The sequence below is a fragment of the Vanellus vanellus genome, assembly GCF_965231255.1.
Source record: "Vanellus vanellus genome assembly, chromosome: Z".
NCBI lineage: Eukaryota > Metazoa > Chordata > Aves > Charadriiformes > Charadriidae > Vanellus > Vanellus vanellus.
The window spans coordinates 35,007,010-35,031,516 of NC_138908.1; the positions used below are offsets into that span (position 1 = coordinate 35,007,010).

At 43.3% G+C, this 24,507-nt stretch overlaps 1 protein-coding gene across 1 annotated transcript; it reads left to right on the top strand.

The window, feature by feature from the left end:
• Window positions 1-1,268: 1,268 nt before the first annotated feature.
• On the top strand, window positions 1,269-24,122 carry PDE6B (phosphodiesterase 6B; the record flags this gene model as incomplete). Its single annotated transcript, XM_082497744.1, has 22 exons — window positions 1,269-1,679; window positions 3,984-4,136; window positions 4,473-4,562; window positions 6,988-7,128; window positions 8,061-8,135; window positions 8,226-8,290; window positions 9,351-9,417; window positions 9,565-9,612; window positions 9,794-9,943; window positions 10,949-11,092; window positions 11,680-11,745; window positions 12,367-12,513; window positions 14,039-14,146; window positions 15,132-15,241; window positions 16,207-16,294; window positions 16,843-16,943; window positions 19,378-19,485; window positions 20,250-20,313; window positions 21,528-21,602; window positions 22,294-22,377; window positions 22,659-22,815; window positions 23,960-24,122. 22 exons carry the CDS (start codon window positions 1,269-1,271, stop codon window positions 24,016-24,018), a joined length of 2,511 nt encoding a protein of 836 aa, XP_082353870.1. The 3' UTR covers window positions 24,019-24,122.
• Between the last annotated feature and the right edge of the window lie 385 nt (window positions 24,123-24,507).

Below are 24,507 nucleotides of genomic sequence, written 5' to 3' on the forward strand. Positions count from 1 at the left end.
CAGCACCCTCACAGCAAAGAATATCTTCCTAATATCTAATCTAAATCTACCCTCTTTTGGTTTAAAACTTCTTTCCCAGCAGCCTAGACCTTTACTTCTTGTGCAGGTGAGCCTTGATTATCTTCCAGCAGTGTGGTGGATGGGACTTACCCCTGTTACTCACTGACAAAACCCCCTGTGCATTTTTTATTCCCCTGTAGACTAATGGCCTCTGTGCCATTTTGCCTCCCAGCATGATGCTGAACCTCACCTGTACATGGTGGCTTCATTGGTGTGAAACAGCTTCTGTCCATCACAGCCATAATTCCCACCCTGAATGCACTGTTTCTCCACTGATAGCGATGAGAGAAACTTTTCTACCTTCCTGGGTGGGATTTTCTGTTGTTTTATTTTTTGTTTGTTTGTTTGGGTTTTGTTTTTTTTTTTTTTTTTTCGGTCTGCAGAGCATCCCATGATTCCTCAGAGTATTTCAACTCAGCCACCCCAACCTGAAACTCTACAGATTCCCTCCTGAAGGAATGCCACTTAGAGGCATATTTTCCTCTCCTGGTTCTTACTAGCAAGAAGAAAAGGCCACAGACCTTGCAAATTCAGTTCAAATCCTGGACTAAAGCATTCAGGATTGATGTTTCCATTTGAGAACAGCCCTTACAGCAGCAGATAAAGAACCACGCAATAGTGGAGGGAGCCCAGAAAGAGCAGCACTACCTCACTATTTTTGTTATGACCACTGTGGTTTTTCGTGAACAGACTTCTTACTACTTCAGGGAGCTGGGAGAGCAGAAATAATAAGATGCTCACCTTGTTAACCAAGGATTAGGCCCAAGCAGTATATATTTAATTAGACTTTAAAGAGCTTATTTCAATGTTAGGAGATGCAGTTCTTTGCTGTTGCTGCTGCCTCAATATAATTGTTTCAGTAAGTGTTCTGCTTATCAAGAGAAAGGAGAGTGTTTTCAGATATTTTGAGTATTCAATTTTTGTTTGTGTTTAGATTAAGAAGAAGAAAGTTGACCCAAAGCTCTTGTAGAGGTCATCTAATCTGTTTGGTTGAGAAGATCTGTCCTCCCACAGACTCACCTTCAGCACTATAAAGGAATACCTCTTCCTGATGACAAGCTCTCTTTGCAGTGTTACCTCACCCTTGGTCATTCTAGAAGCAACATCTTCTATTACAAAAATTTAGGAACTACATCAGAAATTAGAGTGCTGTTTGCATAGACTACATTTTTGGACTACTACCTACCACAAGACCCAGGGCATTCACAATGAACATTAGTGAAGACGACGTGGAGAAGTTTCTTGATGGCAACCCTGCTTTTGCCAAGCAGTACTTTGAGAAGAAACTAAGAACAGAGTCCTGGGATAGCAATGAGAGCGAAATCCTTTTTGAGTTGATCCAAGACATGCAAGAAAGCATCAACATGGAGAAAGTTGTTTTCAAGACCTTGCGAAGAATCCGGTCCCTTATTCATGCTGACCGCTGTAGTCTTTTCATGTACAGGCAGAGAAACGGCACACCTGAACTGGCAACAAGGCTTTTCAACATCCAAGAGGGAAGCACTCTAGAGGAATGCCTGGTCTCTCCAGACTGCGAGATTGTCTATCCGTTGGACATAGGCATTGTGGGCTACGTTGCACAGACCAAGAAAACCATGAACATCAAGGATGTCAGTGAGGTAGGTTTGCCATTTATTCATTCACTTGGTAGAAGGAAGGCTCATCTGCTTACTAGTACAAAGGCGTCAAGAGGTAGCAGGGCAACTAGGTTCTTGGTTAAACCTCTAGCTGTGTTGTGGAAACCAGAGAACCAGTAACAAGTCTGTAAGTTGCTTCCAATTTCATTTATCGAGTGAGGTGAAGTTCAGCATGTCAATCACACTAGTTGTTAATGCCTGCAAACAAGCGCACTGTCACACCTTGCCTGTCTAATTAAAAAAATTAAAATAAAATTCATATATAGTCCAGCAGAGAAGAGCGAGTAAGGTACAGTCAGATCTGCACTGAATGCACAGGGTATTTTCCATACATGTTTATATTCCATGACTAATTGGCAAAGAGAGAGAAATCCTTTACAGTGAGTCCAGAAAGGGTTTTCCACCACAAATGACATTTGAAAATGTTTGCTGTCTGATGAAGCTTGGGCCAAAGGCATTTAGAGGCATTTTTATAAACTGGAGAGGACGGACCTTAGGGCAGGTGGGTTAACTGCAGTGATCTTCATCAGAAGCAGCAAGAGAAAAATTTCGACCAAAAAACCCCTTTCAGCAAACACTGTACACTTCAATACCAGGAGGGATAGAAGGAATTTCAGAGTTTTATTTTTATGCCTTCATGACAATATTTAACCCCATACTCCTGGGTTGAATCATGTAAACCTAAATGGCAACAATAACAATCCGCTTGTTCTAATCATAGGTATAAAACTAAAATCCATGTGACCCAAATATGGCATTTGGGATTACTCCATCTATTGTTTGCTAGTTACAATGAGACCATCTGTTTATCCATCCATTTGTTCCTCATTACAAGCATACCCAAATGCTTCAGCAAAAACTTCCTTGTCCTCCACAGAACATGCTGAGACACTGATTTGGGTTTGCAACCATTTTTTTTTTTTTTTTTGGGGGGGGGGGGTGTTGAATATGGGCCTTGAACGTTTTTAAAGCTCTCTGGCTTCAGACATTTCTCCAAGAATATGGAAGGATTTCAGTGCTGTGAGCCAAGTGCTGCACTTTGACTCTAGTGTTTTCAGGCATTGCCTTAAGGCAATTCCTTTGAAGGAGACACAGAGACTAAATGCTTGGTCTACCCCAATAGTCAGACAAGGCCAGCAGTGAGGGAGGTCTGGAGAGAAGATGATTAGGGAGTGATTATTCTTTCTAATGCAGCCTCTGAATATGATCAGAGCTGTGGGGCTTTTGCTAACCCAACTAGAAGGACTTGTAGGCAGGGAGAAGATCTTGGGTCCCTGCACTCCCTTATTGGCAGATGATGATGGTGTCAGTAAGGCCCTGTGTAGATGAGGTGATGAGCTATCAGCCTTCCCTGCACTGCTGTTTCTCTGCTTTGTTTTCTTTTGGGATGGAGGACTGTGACATTCACATAAGTAACAACTGGACAAGCTCCCTTTGTGCTGCCCCTACAGCATGACCTAGCACTCTCCCAGTGGTTTGAATGGCGATCCCCTCATGGGTGACTCCCTGGGCAGCCCAATCCACTGTGGTGCTATTTGTACAGAGCAACTGCTGCCAAAATGCCCCTGGGGAAGAAGCTGGGGCATCACTCTCAGGGGCAGGGGGACAGTACCAGGAACCACACATGGCTGGTGCCAGCGGCATCCTCTGGTGGGATACCTTCCCTACCATCTACCATCCCATGCACAAAGGCTCAGCAACATGGAAGGAAGTGCCTGGGACAACATTTTGAAGAGAAATGAGGGGTAGATGGCTTCATCGAGGCTACAAACTGACAGCAGCTTCAGGTCAAAAGCAAAAGCAGAATTAAAACAAGGATAAGGGAAATTTCCAGTGGCTGTACCAGACAGCACTTGTTTAGAAACTGTATAAACTATATGCAGTGCTGCATGCTAACTGGCTGTACCCACCTCCTCACAGTGTCAATGAGAAGTCAGAGGGAAAGATGGAGGAGGTACTATGAAGGATGTCAGTGATCTGAGAATGACCAGTAGAGACCCTCCTTGTTCTGACAGAGTTTGACATGTTAAAGCCTATGATTTGCAAGATCTTTGCAAAAAGTGAAAAAGTGTGCGTGTTGCAGTCAGAAACCACAGCCAATTCTCTTGATATTAGCATTATCACCTGTACATTGTCCAATTTTCTGCTAATTCATTTCTCTTCCTCAATAATTTACTAAGCAAAACTTTCTTTAGACAGCTTATTTTGAGAGGCTGTGTTTTAACTTTGTTTTAAAACCGCAGACATTGTGGAAAATGCTTAATTTGTAAATTCTCTATTGAACAGTGTGCCCAGTTCAGTCCATTTGTTGATGAGCTCACCGACTACACTACAAAAAGCATCCTTGCGACACCCATCTTGAATGGCAAAGATTTAGTTGCTGTCATTTTGGCTATTAATAAGCTGAACGGCCCATACTTCACCAGCTCTGATGAAACAGTAAGTGGTCAGTAGCTCAGTTTCTATCAAGCAGCTGTTGCTTTTGCCATGTAACACAGGCTCTTTTACACTAGGGATGTCTGCTTTAGTGAAGCTCCACTGGTGCGAATTTTCCTACAGGGGACTCACCCTCTAACAGAAGAGGCTTATTATGAGGATGCTTATCTCAGAAATCTTTCAGGAAAGTTACAGTGGGATAAGCCTCATCTCACACCAGTGCAAAGCAAAGCATTTATCCGGGAGAATTACCATGACGTTGCTAAATGGGTGTTATGAAATCCAGTATACACGAGGCTGCTACTGCATTCAATTCAATCTCATTGTTTGCCTTTTCAGCTTTTTCTGAAGTACCTGAATTTTGCCTCCTTGAACTTGAAAATTTATCACTTGAGTTATCTTCACAATTGTGAGACTCGAAGAGGCCAGGTAAGAGTGAAAATGCAGATTGGGCTGTATCTCAAAATCAAATGAGTACATTCTTCTGATTTCAAAGGTGTAGCTGATCTGCTTCAAAGATTTGCACCTGAAGAGCGGTAAGAGAAAGGTGCCCTTATCTGCTTTTGGATACTGCTTCTTCCCCGGAGTCCTTCATTAGTCTCTCTTCCTGCTGCTGTTGGCAAAAGTAGGAGCTGATGCAGTGGCACCAGCTTTGGCAGGGCTGAGCTGCAGATGTTTTATTGAGCTCAGACTATGAAACACTCTAGGAGCATTTAACAACTTCAGGCAACAGCATCAAGAGATTTCCCAAAACAATTAAGAATGTGGTATTTTTTCCTTATCTGCTTATTAAAAACTGCTGTTGAATTCTTCTTAGTGCCAGTAAAATGATTCTCACATGCCAGTTATATTGGCCTCCATGGGTAGAAATGAATGTAGATGAGGGTTTTAGGGTATTCTGAATTGAAATAATTCAGCTCCATTCTTTTCCATGACCTTGGTTATGCAAGGACTCTGAAGTTTATTGGGATGGATGTGAATCCATGCAATCACTTTCTGCAGCAGACAGCTGGTTGTCATTGAAGCGGACATGCATTGCATTTATGCTTCATGGCAGCCATGCTTTTGTCTCCAGTGGGTGTTCCTGTGGGGGATAAACACCCGTTTCAGCAAAAAGCATGCAGAATGAAAGTTTATTTTAGAAGCTTTGGGACAGCACTTGCACTTACTAATTCATTATCTCGTGTATTTTGTCTAATTTTTTCAGTAATCAGAAACATGAACAATGGTCAAGGGATACAGCCATCTAGCAATGTTGAGTAATTTGATTAAAGTAGAACTAGCAAATCTTTGTTCCTCTTGAGGGCTTAGCAGTAGCACTGGGGGAAGTAAGGAAGGGGCTAGAAGACAAAAAGTGGAGACCCAAGAGGTGGAAGGCTTAATGTCTCCTGCAGGGTGCTCTGTCCTGGGGCTGCACCCAGGAGTCCTGTGTTCATATATCACTGCAGCATCAGTAAGTCCTGCAGAAAGGGAGGAAAGCAAGAGTGAGATGCAAGACACACTGCTAGTTCTACAAATAGTTCAACTGTCAGACCTCTTGCCATCTAGATCTAAAGGTCTGTGCAAGAGTTCATTTTGTTCATTGTGTTAGACTTAAAAGCACAGAGTGAACAAATGACATTCTCAAAGGTGGTCTGGGATTTTAATATTGCAAATCCCAACTGCAAAGACTGTAGGATACTGTAAGTAAAATGGCTTGTGCAAAGACAATTCAGTCCACTTGTGCTCAGATACTGTGTAAGAGTCTTATTAGAAGACCATATAACACATTTTGCCCAACTCTTTGCATCATTCCATGAACTGGCCAATCTTCAGGTGTTTCTTTCAGTCTTCCTCATTGGGCTTGTGGCTTTCAGCATTACTTAACGCATGCTGTAAAATGCAAAAAAACACCCCATTGCTCATTTTCCTCTAATGGTTTGTGTGACAACACCACTGTCCTATCTGAGGATAGTGACACTGCACACCTCAGACTTTATAGGAGTGGCAGAGTTGTCCCAATTTACGGATTAGAAACAGAGACCGATGCAACTCAGAATTGTCAAAAATATCTACTAGTGCCCAGTGAAGAGGTGAGACACACTTTTCCTGATTGTGGCCATGGAATAGTACTTCTTGTTCAAAGTGCAGGTCCAGTCAGCTTCAGGTAGCAACTCTCAGTGCTTCTGAAGCACTGTTGCTCGTGTCTCCTGGGCTCAGAAAGCAAAGCACACACACTCAGCTAAGCTAGGCAATTGCATAGATGGTTTCCGTACCATTTCACAGAAAAATAAGTTCTCTGTTAGGCCCGCAAAGACTCTTCTTGTTTCACCAGAAATAATTGCCCAATTCACTGCTCTGTTTTTGCAAATGAAAGAGCCTAATAGGAACAGCTTTCTTAAGCGTACATCTGCAGGGTACAGGATGGAGAAAAAGATCATAGGCTGATGCATGCACAAAGCAGCTGTGCAAAGCCTTTGAGGAAAGTGTTAATTTGGATATTTGCAATGCCAGCCTTCAGAATTTGCAACACTTTTGGTATTAACTGGTTTTGGATGCAAGATTCTAATTATGGGTATAAAATATAAGTGGGGCCATTTCTTTATCTGGCACTACTACTTTTTTCCTCTATGTTTGTATGACTGGACTCTTACATAGGACTCCACGATGACCTAACTCTTCCTCAGAGTGTATCGTTCCCTAGTAATTCCCTGTGTGAATAAGCAACAGTTTTACGTTTCGCAGCATAGGTTGCTATTGCACTTTTTAGGAACTGTAGTATTAAAACCGAGTCATTTCCTTGTTACTCCAAAAACGTTTGGGAAGCCCAGCTTTCAAGGAGAGGCTATGTTTATATTTGAATTTTGTCCTGCAGGTACTGTTGTGGTCAGCTAATAAGGTTTTTGAGGAACTGACAGACATTGAGAGGCAGTTCCACAAGGCTTTTTACACAGTGAGAGCATACCTGAACTGCGACCGGTACTCGGTAGGTCTCTTGGACATGACGAAACAGAAGGTGAGTGTTCACATGTGTGTTGTACATGTTTCTGCATTGCTGCTATCCGCTGAGGGGTGATGTGTGGAGATAAGTTTTACTGGGGCAGCCAAAGTGCAAGCTAGCTTTGAGTCATTATTATTCCTGCTTTGGTTGGCATTTTTTTATTCCATTGTGCAAATGAAGAGCCTGGGATAAAGAAAAGAGAGGGAAGTCTATGGATATCAGAAGTGCAGTGAGATACCTGTGGAAACCCCCAGCAACAAAGCAGCCACTTTCCTCAGGGGCTCATCCATGTGCATGTTACCAAGGCTTTTAGGTGAAATTTGGCTTCAAGAAAATAAGCTGTCAGAAGTTAAGTTACTTCTGCAGTTCTGATTTCGTCTTATTGTTTGCACCTTTGTCAAGCTTTATGTGGGGGTTACACAGCATGTTATAGGATCCCTACTTTATTCCATAGTCAGGCTGACTGAACTTTGGTCTCCACCATGTTGCCAGAGCCTTTATGGCACACTGTCTTGTGAGGAGGTGTATTAAAAGATCATTACTGTGCTAAAGACACTTTGATCAGCATTATAATGTAGACTAAGAAAAGCAAAAAATAACCTCTTTCACTTCAGCAAGCTAGCAAGTAGTAGATCAGCCCTATGGTCACATAAAGAACACTTAAATTACTGACATAGCTGTTTGTTCTGTGAATGCAGTTTATGCTGTTCATTGAATGAAGCAGCATCTTGCGTATAGGCAGTATGTGACTATATACAGACTTATAATGCAGCTGACACTTCCTGATTTAGATATACCACTCTGCTGCCTAGTATTGAACTAGTCTTATTATTTCATGCGTTGTTTACACAGTACCAAAACGAGCATGGTAGAGTAGTGGTTACTTTGAGGCTTAAGGCAGAATGCACTTTTCTACTCTAAAAATACTTCTTTCATTTTAAAACCAGGAATTTTTTGACCTGTGGCCAGTCCTGCTGGGAGAAGTTCCCCCCTACTCAGGACCTCGCACCCCAGATGGTAGGGTACGTGAGAACCAGATTTCTTAAACTCTCTCCTGTTTGGTGGGATTGCCTCACCACTAATTTTAATACCATGCTTCTTTTTATTTGCAGGAAATAGTCTTTTACAAGGTCATTGATTATATATTACATGGAAAAGAAGACATTAAAGTCATTCCGTAAGTGCCCAGTTTCTGTATGCTAGGTACTGACACAGAGTGCAGCTAAAACCAGGGTTCCCCATGATTTAAAGACATTCATGAGGAGTTTGCAAAGGACTGATTGAAAACTAAGAGACCCAGAATACAAGTTGGTGCTTCAACTCACCTTTCTGTGGGACAAAGGTTTCCTCCAGGGCATTGGGAACCTGGATTGGAAGTCAGACTCCAAAAGTCACTGCAACCAGTGATTCTTCTTAGATGCAGAAGTGAATTGTCTTGACTGCCTGCAGTTCTGCCACTCTCCTTGCCAGGCTAGGCATCATTCTTCCTTGGTGCCATCCCTGTGTGACTGGGTGAGCCCATCCAGGGTGCCTTGTGTTGAAGCACTCACTGTCCCAGTCCTGCCTCTCACCCCTCTGCTACCCTCTAGACCTCTCATGGTCACTCCAGCTTTCCTGCCTGTTCTCCAGCTTCCTTGTTTCTCTCTTATTCTCCAGTCACTGATCCCACCTCAAGGCTACCTCCAGTCTTTCCTCCTCTCTTGACACCACACTGAAACTCCCTCTTTCTGAAAACCACCCTCTCTTCTTGCCGCTGAATTTTTCAGAGGAGCCTTGGGCACCTTGGACAAATGTGACATAACAGGAGTTTTGCCCAGGTCTGGTCACACTTTTCATTGGTGTAAGTGCTGCAAGAAAGGCCCCTATTGCTTAGGTACAGCAGTGTTCAAAAGTTCAGGCTGGCAGACACTCTTGGCCAGGAACTTTCTTTTCTCTTTCTCTTTGCTGAAGGTCTGAAACATGGTCCCCACTCCCAGGAATTACTTTTCTTAAGTCTCTGCAGACAATGATATTTTATGAGTTATTCTGTATTAAATACTTGAAGGAAAAGTATTCAGTTATGTAAAAAATTTTTGCTTGCACACACGGGTCCTTTGAAAGTAACAGGACTGTTTAGTAACTGTGGGTGAAATATGTAAAAGTGGATTGTGCAGTCAGGTGGATACATTTCAGCTCCGTGGTCATTCTTTGGTAAACATATATCCTTAATTTCCCTTATGCATTTTTCTTTCATGCAGAAATCCTACCCCGGATCACTGGGCGCTGGTTACTGGACTGCCAACCTATGTGGCTGAAAGTGGATTTGTAAGTATTTAACTTAGGCTTCTTCAAGGCTTTATGAGATTAAGTCATACTAATGCTGCTTTTCATCAATTCATTTTTTTTTGCTTTTGAATTTAAACTTCTCATTGCCCATATTGTAAAACTTTTTTTTTGTGTGTGATCCCCTAGATTTGCAACATTATGAATGCTGCTGCAGATGAGATGTTTAAATTTCAGGTACTGTGAAAAATTCCAGTCCCATCAAGGATTCTACTTTGTTTGCAGAAATGTAATTTAGAGTCAATATTAGGCATATAAATATTCCTGTAGCCTGTAGTCTTGATGTAAAATGGGAGTGCTGATGTATTTAGAAAACACATTAAGTACATGATGTCTTTCTGCTTACTGTTGCTTCAAGGAAGGTCCTCTAGATGAATCAGGATGGACTATCAAAAATGTTCTGTCCATGCCAATAGTCAACAAAAAGGAAGAAATTGTTGGTGTTGTCACATTTTATAACAGAAAAGATGGGAAACCATTTGATGAACAGGATGAGACCCTCATGGAGGTATAGTTTCTTGCTGTGCCCAGAAGTATTTCATATGATTGAGAGAGGTTGCAATTGCTCATTGTACACCTGCAAAACATCCCCCAGTGTTTTGCGCTAAGTTAGTTTCTTTATTGCTTATAGAGGTGTTATGCATCAGCTTGAAAGCTTTGAAAGCAACTATATGAACTACTGGGGTTTTTCAGTCTTGGAAAGCCAGCTGTGTTTACATCATGTTCTTTCAGCATTCTTGGATTAGACACCTAGCCATGAGCAGCTGCGATGTATTAACAGGACCATTCTGACCTGTATTCACATACATGACAGCTGGCTCACACTGGCTGGGTAGCCCCCTCAAGACACTACACAGAAATTGCCCATGTGGCTAAGATACGAAAGGTGGCCAGCTATTGAATCTACCAACAGCGGCTGTAATTAAAGACCTTGCTGCTTAGAAATGCTTCCATGCTAGTTTCAATCCGATATAGGCATTCAGCTCTTGGCATCTGTTATCAATCAGAATGTTTCCTGAAACAGACTTTTCTTATCAAAAAAAAAGACTGGGGGAAAAAAAAATCAGTTTGAATTGGCTACTGGACAGCACACAAGTTGAGAACAAACAGGGTGTGAGTAAACATATGTGAAAGGTGATGAGACCACCTTGCTCTCCCTTGATACGAGGGTTCCTGACCTGCTGTCACCATTGTGACACCAGCCTTTCCACAGGCATGGAGACACTTGCAACAACACAGAAATAGCTTTCCACATGCTGAACTGGACAGGGGGTCTTCAAACCTCCACAGCATGGATGCTCTGGAGGCTTAAGCAGATTCAACAGCTGGGGAGCTGCTATGCTGAGGAGCAAGCAGTGATTTGGAGCGAACACACTGTTGCCCATTGCTAGGCTTGTGGCCAAAGTGGAGCTTGTGTTTCTCTAAAAATATGTCATGCAGTGTTATATTTCTGTGTCTTTGAGGAGCAGATATTTTAGTTATTTCACCATTTCCCTCTTTTCCCCTCACCAAGTCCTTGACACAGTTCCTGGGTTGGTCTGTACTCAACACCGACACATATGATAAGATGAACAAGCTGGAGAACCGGAAGGACATTGCTCAGGATATGGTGCTCTACCATGTGAAATGTGACAAAGACGAAATCCAGGAAATTCTGGTAATGCCTCGCAATGTGCAGCACACCCCCAAGTGTACTGCCCTGGCCAATGACCTACAGCACAGACACAGGTCTCCCATCCCATAGAAATGCTTCCAGCCACCACGGTGTGGAGGCAGCACCTGGGGCCCCAGTTCTTGCCCAGTGGCAGAACAAATCTTTGGTTTGATTCTGTGGTCTGCTCTGCACCTCAACACACTGCCACGCTGTGTCCTTTCTAATTTCCCCAGCAAAGCCAGCCCTGGAGGTGGGCTCACGCAGGTGCTACTCAGGGCAGGGCTATAGGGGTGAAAGAGAGGCTGATTTATTCCCCAAAACCTCCTTAGTGCAGAGGGTGTGAAGATAGAAAACTCACCCAGGACACTTTCTCGGGGGGGGGCATTTGCAAGTTTGGGAAACGTGAACCAAAATCAAGGAGAAGGAGGACATTTTTGCCAGGAAAAATGGGTTGAAAGACCAGAAACAGATAAGGTCCAGGAAGAAAACACAATTTGCGTATGAAAGCTGCCCTAGGTTGCCCCAAAGCTGCACAGTGCAAAGTCCAGCAGGGTTCAGTTGTCAGTTTAACATGTCCATGCTCTTTGCAGCCAACACGAGAAAAGCTGGGGAAGGAGCCGAGTGAGTGTGAGGAAGAGGAGCTGGCAAGCATCCTGGTAAGAGCAATATACGACTGGAATGGACAGCCCTGGCAAACAAATATTGCCTGGGTGGATCCAGGGAAGAGTTCCCAGTGTTGGCACACTGGTACACATCGACAGGGTACCTGGTGAAGGGTGAAGGCAAAGTATACTCTGCCCTCCTCTGCTGTGGGATTTTGAGGTTATTACTACCAGGTGACAGTGAATGTCTTCTGCAGCTCCCAGGGACTACCTGTTCTCTGCCACTTTATCTCAAGGGGTTCAAAGTTCATCTGGAAAACACAATATCCACCTTGACTTGTCATGCATTTTGTGCTTTGGAGTAAATATGGAGGGCTATAAGACTTCCCTTGTAAGACTTTTTGACTCTTCAAACTATATAAAATCAACAAGAAAAGTGCTTAACAGAAAACAAGCAATATTTCTTGCACTTGACCAAAAATGCCATGCCTCTTTCCCCCACTAATGTGGTTACTGTGAAAAGCTGCATTTCAATCTATTTATGTGTTATAGTCAAAAAAGGAAAAGTGACCAGCAGTATCAGATTGATAATTTTTTATTAAGCAAAACCCATTCCAGGTCGTTCTAGGGATGATGTACATAGCACTGCAACAAACTGTCCCACCTCTCTTACAGAAAGAAGAACTCCCTGGGCCCACCAAGTTTGAAATCTATGAGTTCAGGTTCTCTGATTTTGACTGCACCGAGCTAGAACTGGTGAAGTGTGGCATTCAGATGTACTATGAGCTCGGCGTGGTGAAAAAGTTCCAGATCCCACAGGAGGTAGGAGCTGGCAACACACAGGGACTCTTTTCTTGGATGGCCAGTAGACTTGCTGTGGGGCTGAGGTCCCTGTGCATGCCCTGCGCAGCTCATGGAGTGGCCAGAGGTCTGGGTTCACGGGTCTTGAAGGGAGAGGGGCACGTGTCCTGAGCCCCCTCCCCCCACAGAGGGCAGGGACCCCCCTCTCAAAGCCCCCAGTTGCTATTCGTGGGTTTGGAGCATGAAGCTGGCCTCTTCTGCTCTGCACTCTGCTACTGCTGTCGGTTTGCTGTCAGGTCTACATAAATGAGGACTACTCCATGGAAAAAATTGCTTGCACTTGCTGTGTCTAATGCCACCTGGAGCCGCTGTGTAAAAGCACAGTTTCCAGGAGCAACACAGGCAACTGCATACTTGTGTGCATGTTTCATTTGCTATAGCATGTACTCTATAGCTTTCAGCCAACATAGGCTGAAACCCACACTGGCAAGTCCCTCTGCTTTTCTTCCCCCTGCAAATACGGACATGCCTTCATTTGGTGCAGTTGGTACCAACTTTGTGACTGCTGGCAACAGAATTGGTGTGACCCTGTGGGAACAAGAACCCCATAGCCCCTGATGTGGAAGTTCGCGGCTTTTCCACAGTTCAAGCCCCTGTAGGAGTTGTGAAACCGGCATTTCAGGAGCTCTGCTGCTCCCCAAGGGGTTTCTCAGCACATCATGTGAGGTTTATTTCCATCTAGTGGGATCTGGAGGTAACTGCAGTTTTCAGGCTGGAAAGGCAGGCTGTGAAGTAGGTGCTCTGAACGGGGTTTACTTCTGGGCTTCCTACTTACAGCATATCAATGTTAAAAAGTATTCAAAATATCTACTCTCGAACAACTAACCCCTGATACAGGTAATTCTTTCCTGCTACTCTGAGCAGTTGAGATTTTAAAAAATGAATGTTCATCCATGAATAATTTGCTCTCTAATGAGAAAACTTACATAGCTACAAGATGTAGGATGTGTGAAGAAGTAGAATGCAGAGGGAAAAATCAGTTTGTAATATTTTGTAATATTGTAAATTTTTAGGTGATATAAACACCACCCATATCTATGTCTATGGAGCCATATCTCTTGAAGAGACATATCAGTATGAGTAAATCACATGACATGGGAGGGACAAATCTTACAAGAGACAATACAGAGGAACACAGAAATTCAATAAATTCACAAACAGTAGGATGAAATCTCTTTTATTCTAGACATTGCTGTTTCTTCTTTCCCACACAGGCAACTTTGTGATTTTATTTTTCTTAAAAAAAAAAAAAAATTAGAAAGCTGGGAGCTATATTTTAGTGTCCCCTTTAGCTCTCTGCTAGGCTTTACTATAACAACACTGTCAGGAAAGCCTGATGATATTATAGCTTCTGATTCCTTTCTGGGGCCACCTCTGTAAAGCTGGTCAGAACTTCATCCATGACTTCTATATGTGGTCTTTATTGCAAGAGCAACGGGCAGCAGCTTCATCTCACAAACTAACATCCTCTTCCCCAATTTTGCAGGTTCTGGTAAGGTTTGTGTACTCTGTTAGCAAAGGCTACCGTAAGATAACTTACCACAACTGGCGCCATGGCTTCAACGTTGCGCAGACCATGTTCACACTCCTGATGGTAAGGTAACACCACCCCAGTTAATTCTGTGGCATGGCTTTATTTACAGGACGTCTTCTGTTGCACCCTGGAGCTATACAGGGCTCCCTTTGAATCCTGGTGTAAGATAAGTGTTACTCCTAGCACGGGTCCTGTTAATTTGCCTTAAGTTACAGTCCTTGCATTATAGTTCAAGCCGCAGCCAATACTGCCCAATGAATGGCTTTAATTCTCATAGGTACGGATGTGCATAGTGTTGAACAGCCTCCAGATTAAATCCTTCTGCAGGGAACAGGAAAAAGACTACAGAACTTCCCTTCCTTCAATAGTTCCTGACAGTAATAGCCAGACTCAAATTAGCTGGTTGGGATGGGGACAACTTCATGCTCTCCATTTCCAGGCAGGACAGGCACAGGTCTCAGTCTATCACTAGTGTGAATGTGGAAAGTGCCATTTCTCACAGGTTTTCAGGGCAAGAAGTGCCCCAACAGGAAAAAAAGGGTGTCAGACTGCTGCTCCACATCAGGCATGGACTAGGACTAGGACCCAGTGCAGCTGGTATGGCCCACACAGCTGGCAGCAGAATTACACCTACCACCCCCAGACAATCCTTTGGGCAATCCAGCTTGGAGACCTCATTGACCTCATTGCCCAGAAAGATGCAGACCCCCTTTGCAAAGTGCTTTGTGTCCAGTGACTGGAGGGATGCTTATGAGAACCCAGGTGTCCCTAGGGCATGAGGCTGCTATAGCACTACGTAGCCAACATTGCAGGTGGGCCTAGAGCACATAAGCACAACACACATGCCCACCTGAGTCTGAAACATTTAATTTCCAGCTGCTTCCCCATTTTAACCTCTGTACTGCGTATTGCATTTAGCTTCACAGGTATTTTCAGTTCTCCTGGATTGTTTCAATTAGGAGATCCCCAGCACAGAGCAGTCACAGCTTAGTACCTTTTCCTGTAAGACATACTAACAGACAACATGCAAATTCTCACCCTACAGACTGGCAAACTGAAGCGTTACTACACAGACCTCGAAGCCCTTGCAATGGTAACTGCTGCTCTGTGCCATGATATTGACCACAGGGGGACCAACAACCTTTACCAAATGAAGTAAGCACTTTCCTGCCACTTCAAACTATTTGCTGTTGCTCTCGTGTGGAGTGGGATCAGGCTGTGATCACAACAAATTCCACTACAACTGTGTTTTATACACAGGGATAACCATCTTTTGCAAATAACCTCACTTTTCAGCTTGCTACAGCGCTTGGGCTTATGTTTTGGCCACTGGGGAAACCGAAATGTTGTGGTGCTCTCTGGGGCTTTCTTTACCTCCTAGCAAAACTTCTTTGGTTAAAGCAAGACTCTACGCATTACAGGGTGGAAGTGCAGTGCAGACATTTAGTAACCTGAGCATCATAGGAGACTCAGGATGCCATCAGGAGCATCCTGGACATAAGCAGCCTACTTTTTGCTGGAAGGTATCTATGGAGAAAGCACCATACATGGCACTGCCCTCACCACCTGCAGAAACAAAGCACCTATGAGTATGAGGGTGCTGCTCTCAGTAGGTAGTTACTAGCTACAGAAGAACAGTTGCATGATTTCATTGACCAGTTAAAGTAGTGTCAGATCGCAGCACTTCTGCAATGCTTGCTGGCTATACTGTCTTACTGTTTTCTGGAGCTTTGGAAAATGTAAGTGAAGCTGGCTGGTGTTTCAGATATGAGAGGGTCTTGCTTTTCAGCTAGGAAAGTGTCCAAGGACTGCTGTTTTGCTGTTCCTTATTCAAGAATTAAACAAGCTTACTGTGCTGAGTAATGACAGCCCAGTCATAAAAAAACATTTTGGGTGAAGTTTGTAGTTGGAAAACTGTTTTATACAGTGTCCAAATAGTTATAAGCAGTGTCCAGAAGTCTTTTACTCGACTGAAGTCATTAGGAATTAAAAAAATTACTCTTAAGACTTTTAAAATTAGTTGAACTTGTGTGTGTGACAAAATTAAATATAAAATGAGACACTTTTTTTTATTTTCAAGTGCTGCAGTAACAGCTTTAATTTTTCCTTTACACAACCAGGTCTCAAAATCCTTTAGCTAAGCTTCATGGATCCTCAATTTTAGAGAGACATCACTTGGAATTTGGGAAATTCTTGCTCTCTGAAGAGGTTGGTAATGAACTGTAATGTAAGAACATGAATAATTTACTTTCGGGGAAGATTTCTGCAACAACAGAGCTGTCAGCACAAGACCTTTCTCTGGTTTGGATACCTAGGAGCTGCAGCTGCCTTACTTCCTGAGTACTCTATGCTCACCCAGGGCCAAAACTTACAGGCTTCCTAAATGCGTGACTTGCTTTCTTCAGAAGCTATATTGTTATCCCCATAGGAATATGTTAAATATAGGATTGTCCTCCTGTAGTGCCTCTGACAGGGCCAAGGCTGACACATTCCACCAGCTAACTTTTAATTTCAGGCAAATGCACACTGGTGCCAGGGAATAGGGTTTGGGCACACGCTGTGTAACAAGCTTCAGGACACTGACCCTGTTCAGTGAAAAAAAGGGGAGACTAGGCACCGACATATGGTGAATGGGGCTCACAACCCTTGCATCTTAGGGGAGCAAGCTGAAACTAGTTAAAAAAAAAAAAAAAGTGAGCACATTTGATGGCCAGTAACTCACAATAACACAGTGCTTCCTTTGCTTTGCTTTTCAGTCGCTGAATATATGTCAGAACCTCAACCGCAGACAGCATGAGCACATGATTCACCTGATGGAAATTGCCATTATAGCAACAGACCTGGCACTCTACTTCAAGTAAGTTGGTCACGTACACGGTGTGCGAAGGGCAGAAAGCAGCTGGTACTTTACAAAGGCAAAATGTGATGCTTTGCTCTGAGAACCCCTCTGTGCAGCAATCCCCTTCACAGACGCTGCTTCTGGAAGGCTGCCTTTAATTCTGACATCAGACCTGGTGGGGACAACTCAAATCATTCAAAAGAACTTTGAGCTTTTACTCATTAGATCACATACGTGACTTTTTAATCTTGTATTTCCAACAAGGCAGTGCTATATTATCCCCTAACAGAAAGAGATGTCTGATTTATTTTTTTTACTTAGCACTTCAGCACTAAGAGTACTCATGAATGGCCTGGCCAGTGCTACATTAAACTCTCTGGGAGAGCAGCACAACCCAAATAACAAGTGGTCCATTGCAGGTGAATACATGGTTCACAGTCTATTTCAGCCAAAAGCCAAAAATGACAAATATCTTGGAGCAGCATGCGCTGACTTCCTGGGACATAAGGCAAGAATTCAACACCATATGACTTCCTAATTAGCAAGGTGTCCAGTCACAAGTGGTGTCCCCCAGGGCTCTGTACTGGGGCCGATTCTCTTTAATATCTTTATCAATGACCTGGATAAGGGGATCGTATGCACCCTCATTAAGTTTGCAGATGACAGTAAACTAGGCAGGCATGTTGATCTGCTTGGCGGTAGGTTGGCTCTGCAGAGGGATCTGGACAGACTGGACCGATGGGCCGAGGCCAATGGTATGAGGTTCAACAAGGCCAAGTGCCAGGTCCTGCACTTGGGTCACAACAACCCCATGCAGCACTACAGGATTGGGGCTGAGTGGCTGGAAAGCTGCCTGGCAGAAAAGGACCTGGGGGTGTTGATGGACAGCCAGCTGAATATGAGCCAGCAGTGTGCCCAGGTGGCCAACAAGGCCAACAGCATCCTGGCCTGTATTAGGAATGGTGTGGTGAGCATGGCTAGGGAAGTGATCATCCCCCTGTACTCAGCACTGGTGAGGCCCCACCTCGAGTACTGCGTTCAGTTTTGGGCCCCTCACTACAAGAAGGACATTGAGGTGTTGGAGCATGTCCAGAGAAGGGCTACAAAGCTGGTGAGGGGTCTGGAGGACAAATCTTATGAGGAACTACTGAGGGAACTGGGGTTGTTTAGCCTGGAGAAGAGGAGGCAGAGGGGAGACCTTATCACCCTCTACAACTACCTGAAAGGAGGTTGTAGAGAGGTGGGGGGTTGACCTCTTCTCCCTGGTGACAAGTGATAGGACAAGAGGAAATGGGTTTAAGTTATATCAGGGGAGGTTTAGATTGAATATTAGGAAACACTTTTTCACTGAAAGGGTTATTAAACATTGGAATAGGCTGCCCAGGGAGGTGGTGGATTCACCATCCCTGGAGGCATTTAAAAAAAGGGTAGATGCGGTACTTAGGGACATGGTTTAGAAGTGGTTTTTGTCAGGGTAGATTAATGGTTGGACTTGATGATCTTAAAGGTCCTTTCCAACCTCAGCAATTCTATGATTCTATGATTCTAAGGAGTTTTCAAAACGTGCTTTCAAAATACAGTGCTGAGACCAGAGACTGCTTCTGTGTTTTGCACTGAAGAATAATTATGTGAAGTATAAACAGTCCACAAAAGAGGAATATGAGAGAGGGTGCAATACGAAGCCCTCTTAATCCGGAGATAGGGTGGCTATATAGGAGCAGATACTATCACTTCCTTAACAGGTGGGAACAAGCCAGTCTTTGCCCTCCTTGGTCCATGGTCTGCAAGTGAAGGCTTGGTTGAGATCAGACCCAGGCAAAATTATAAAAATAGAACATGTAAGCAAGTTGCTTTGTGGATCTGGCCTAGATGTCTTCTCTGCAAGCATTGAAACAGCAGATTTTTCCAGATTTCACACCACTCAAAACATGGGTGTATTGTGTATAACCCCATTCCCAGAAATGCTACATATATTTAGGTACGCAAATAAGGTTAACAAGGTGAGACTAAGTATATAAAGCCAGGTAGTTTTATATAAAAGCTAGGAGCTTTTATATAAAAGCCAGGAGCTTTATAAAGCTCCAGCCAGCTCTAGGTTTCTGCAGCTTGCTTAACATTCCAGGAAAAAGCCTTCTTTTGCTGCCAACAAAGCTGGAAGCATTTCTCAGCTGACATAACTTGTAGTAGCTCATATTTTAAAGTTCCTGCTCATTTCTCACCTCTATACTTCTTTCTGAGTCATTTACAATAGTTTCCCCTACTTAAGAGAAGCAGATGATGATCCTTGATTTTGTTGGGGGCTTCCTTGAGGACCTAAATGCCAGAACAGCAACCACTGGAAACCCTTCTTGGAAGGGTTATCAATACCAGCATCAGCCGGGTTTTTTTAACACTTTTGTTTCCTTGTTTTGGAGCTTTTTGTTTGTTTGTTTGTTTTTTTCCCCCTTCAAAGAAAGAGAACAATGTTTCAGAAGATTGTTGATGAGTCCAAGACATACGATAACATGACTGCCTGGACTGAATACTTGTCTCTGGAGACAACAAAGAAAGAGGTTGTCATGTGAGTAATCAGCTCTGGAAAGGTTAGTGATGTGGTCACCAGGTGAGATCTCCCAGAACATGCCTTGTGCTGTGCTTAGTGCAAAATCATCAACATGTGATACATTACCATCCACTCAAATCTGATCTTGTGGAGAAGCAGGGAAAATCAGGGGAAAAAAAGCTTAAAGTGCTTCTTCATCCAGATAAGTGACTGGTTTTGGAGTGTTATTCTGGTCATATACTCCTAACAAGATGCAGGATCCCTTCTGGTCTTATACTCCTACCAGACCACCCTGTAGGCCACAGAGGCAGGCTGCAATGTCAGATCTAAAGAAATCCAATCCATTGGTTGGTCTTTCCAGTGGCAACCAATCTGAGTTGTACAATGCTGTTGTTGTGACTGGACAGACTCTTTGCAGGGCACTTTGCACGGGCAATGAAGTGCACCCACAGTCTCTCTGCAGTCTGCACTGCTGCACCTCCATGAGGGAGTCAAAGATGTTACTCCAAAGCCAAGTTTAGCCCAGCAGTGACTAAAGCAGCAAACATCCTAATGCCAGAAGCAAGCCATTCACTAGTACAAATCCATTTTAATCAAGAGAGCAGTCCTTGATGAATGTCCCAGTAGGAGCCAAGGCTGTTACAGCAACCCATCTTTCTTTAACTATCACTTCAGCAGGGACTTGGGGATACCTGATGCAGTGTTGGGGCATGAGCATCCTGAGCCTGGAAGAGGTAGGATGCAGGCTGTAGAAAAGAAGCTAATTTCTTTCCTGTTTTTAGGGCCATGATGATGACTGCCTGTGATTTGTCAGCAATCACAAAGCCTTGGGAAGTCCAGAGTAAGGTCAGGTGCTTGATATACTGTTAGATTTCTCTAGCTTATACTTTAAAGTAATGTAATTTCCTAAGGTGCTGTCAGAGTTTAACCCCAGCTGGCAACTAGGACCATGCAGCCATTCACTCACTCCCCTCCCCCTGAGTAGAAAAAAAACCAACCAACTCATGGGTTGAGATAAAGACAGTTTAATAGAACAGTAATGGAAGAAAAAAAAAATAATAATGGTAAAAGAATATACAAAATAAAGTGATATAACACAAGACACTCACTGCCTGATGATTGGTTGCCCAGCCTGTACTGAGCAGCAATCACAGATCCCAGGCCAACGGCCAACCCCCATTTATGTACTGAGCATATTGTCTATGGTAAGGGATATTCTTCTTGCCAGTTTGTCCTGTCTATGCTCCCTCTCAGCTTCTATGGGAAGCTGAAAAATTTGTATACATATTACTTAGCAACAACTAAAACAATATGTGTTATCAACATCATTCTCATACTAATTCCAAAACACAGCAGCTACTAGGAAGAAAACTAACTCTAGCCTGAATGAAACCAGGACAGCTGCCTAGAAGCTGAATCAAAGTGTCCTACCAAAACTAGCAAAAGGACTTTAGAATAACCACAGTTTTGATGGCTAAACTAATCTTTAAAGCTGTGAATTCTGTAGAAAATTCATGATTACAAAAAAATAAAAGAAAAACCCCAAGTATTTAGCTTCTTGTGTTATAGCGAGGTTTTTTTCACATAATATATGGGCTGTTTTTTTTATAGCAATACTTGCTGTTTTCTCAGTTGTTTGGTTTCTCTTGGGAATTCCTTCCTGAAATGTACTCGAGCAATTGCTAAGTAAGAAACATTAAAGTATAAAGGAGGATAAAAGAAACAAAACCCACCTTCCTGTTCAGCATGGAGAAAGGACAACTGAGAAAATCATAATAGGCAGGCACAGCTGTGACCAAGAGGCAAATTCTTGAGGGGGACACGTTCGAAACATTTCTTAATAGATGAGCAGTGGACTAATGAGCTCCAGTGCAATAAGTTTGTTGAGCTGTCACTACACAGGTGCAATCCCATTGCCACTGCTGCCCTTCCCAGGAGAAAGGCTGGGGCTGGGGCTGGACATGAAGTGACAGAGGGGCTATAAGTGAGAGTTGCTTCATGGTTGAGAACTGAAGCGCAAGTCATCGCTAACTTTTCTTTTTCCTTCATTGGCAATGTAGGTAGCTCTCCTGGTAGCAGCTGAGTTCTGGGAGCAAGGAGACTTAGAAATAAGCGTCCTTCAGCAACAGCCTATTGTAAGTACAATGAGAGAGCCAGACAGTTCAGTTCAGACAGCAAGTCTCAGCAGAGACTTACTACAAGAAATGTTGCTCTCAGAGCACTGTGAGTCTTTCTAAAATCACCATGCCTGCCAAAAACCATTGGAAAGTGGGTACTAAAGCTGTTTCTTCACATATTTTTTCCTGCTATAATAACAAATACCTAAATTTGGCATTGAAAGAACCAAGAGTAATTCCTTGATGAGGCCTCTACCTGTGTGGTTTGGGTTTTCTTTAGACTTTCATACACCCCCTCTACCCACAGAGGCATCACAAACAATACAGTAAGTAACAAGGCCTTCTAAGAATATAATTTCATGTTCTGTTATGTTTTAGAAAATTAAAAACCTCTTCAACACTTTATAACATGAACCTTCCCTCAGATACCTGGTTGAGAGGTGCAAGGGGAAAACTGTCTGTCCTCCTCCCCATCCATAGACACTGAAAGACCTGTCTAAAAATTCTGCTAAAATTTCTGCTAAGAAAAAAGGATATGAACCCACTTGAATCCTCTGCAGCAGAGGAAGGGGCTGTGATGGACAGCTTTTATGGACAGCATAGTAGAACTGCCAGGCTGACACAACAAGGCAGTTTTGAGGAGTAAATAGAGGTGTGTTTTTCAATGAAAAGTTCTCACAAATCAAGGTGGACTTGTGTCCTCCCACAGCCCATGATGGACCGGAGGAAAGCTGCTGAGCTTCCAAAACTTCAAGTGGGTTTCATCGACTTTGTGTGCACATTTGTCTATAAGGTAAGCAAAGCGCACCCTTCCATACCCCAACCTTCTCAACAGGGGTTCAAATCCCAGGTGAGTTAGCCCCAGTGAAGCAACACCTTTCATGGGGAGAGGGACAGGTAGAGGAGACAACAACTGCCCCTCACTGTGGCATTGCAGCACAGTCCCCCTTTGTGCCATTAATTCTTTCCCTGTATGAGCCAGCCTGGGAGGTGAGGTGTCAGGGTCCATCCTGGGCTATAATGGACAAGCACTGCCTATGCACTGTGTTGCACTGATGGGTGTGTTTTGGTTAGGAATTTTCCCGTTTCCATGAGGAAATTCAGCCTATGCTTGATGGGCTGCTGAACAACAGAAACGAGTGGAAGACCCGTGCTGATGAGTATGATGCAAAAATGAAAGCTCTAGAAGAAGAGAAGAAAAAAGAGGAAGAGAAGATGGCTGCAAAAAAAGGTGAGAAACGATACTTAGCTTTTCATTCCTAACTCTAAAACATATTTATCTGATACTTTCCCAGATCTGCAGCAAGCTTTGCTGACATGACAAAGAGTCAGATCCCCAGAACAAGTTTCCTCAGTCTTGCTCCACTGGCAAGGTTGAAGACACCTTGTCTTCAAACTTGACACCATGACAGGCTGTCAAAAAGGTCACCTGCTCAAATGCCCAGGAGCTAGTGCTTGAGAAACTAGTGAGACTACATTCAGCATGAGAGCCCATGCATCTGGGGACAGCAGAAGTCCTTTGTGGTATACGTATGTTCCTGGGAAAGAGCAGGAAGACATCCCTTTGTAAACAGGGGCATTGGCCAATGTTCTGTCCCCCAGGTCATGAAGCAGGAGTTAAGTAAAGTTAATATGCTCCTAGTGAGAACCCTTAAAGAGTTACAGTTCATTCCATTTCTAGCCCAGATTAGGTGCTACCTAGAAGCAAGCAGTTGTACCTAGTATGAATTTATTTTGGTTGAATCCATTTTTCTTCTTCTGTGGGGTCAGCCTGGGTAGCACTGAAATCCACCAGCTGCAGTGGGCATTGGGTGAAAGTTTGTTTGATAGCCCAAGGATTTGTTTGACTCTCAGAAAGGTGGAAGCAGAAGGCTCTCCTGGGGTCTCCCAAGTGTCTGAGCAAACATCCACCAGAACTTGGTGCCTGCACTCCACAGACACTGCATCTGAAGTGTCCTTTTTTTTTCCAGAATGGACCCAAATCCCAGCAGCTCATGGGGTGGACATTCCTCAAATGACACAGTTTATAAATTATTAGAGCTGTCTATGAATTAAACTTATCTCAGTTTAATTCATAGTAATTAACTTAAAATATCAAAATAAGTGCTTTAGCTATGATTTGGAAAAATTCTGAAGAATTATTTCCTGACTAAGGTGTCTACGTGAGGGAGGTTCCTACTAACTCTAAAACATGTTTTACGAGCAGCCATACTTGTACGATTACTTTGCACAGCAGGCAGCCCTAGATATGGGTGCTATGGGTATGACCAACATTGATCACTAGATAACTTAAAAGTGCTAAAAAACTCCTGTAAATGGCTGAGAAGGACATTTATGACTGTATCTCTAATTCTGTGTTTCTTTTTATATGGCAGATGGAATAACCTGTAATGGAGGAACAGCTCCAGCTTCCAAAACATGTAGCATACTTTAGACCTATTATCAATGTAATATATGCCACCCAAAAAGAGAATGCCCATGTTTTTTTTTTTTTAAAAAAAAGAATACCATGGCATACAAATACATTCCTGATCGGACTGTTCTGCTACTTTAATTAGGCTTATGATCAACCAGGGAAGGGCTAGATCTCGTTTGCCTTAATTGCATCTCTTCCTGATGGTGAGGAGCCAGTTCTGTCCTGTCTCTTGCTCCATTTAATGCACCTGATGTCAGATGGCATATGGCAAGTCAGAACAACATTTGGCCCAATAAATCAGGTTGCATGACTACGGAAGACCATTTCTCCTGCACTGAAACACTTCCTACCCCAAAGATGATGGGGCCAGCTGAATTCATATACTGCTCCATACAACCCATGCAATTGCATATAATGCAACCGTAGCCTGCAAGAGCAGGAAAACTGAAGAACCAAATTTATCGTATCTAAGCCTGTATCTGTTAGGACAGCAGAAAGAAATCTCTG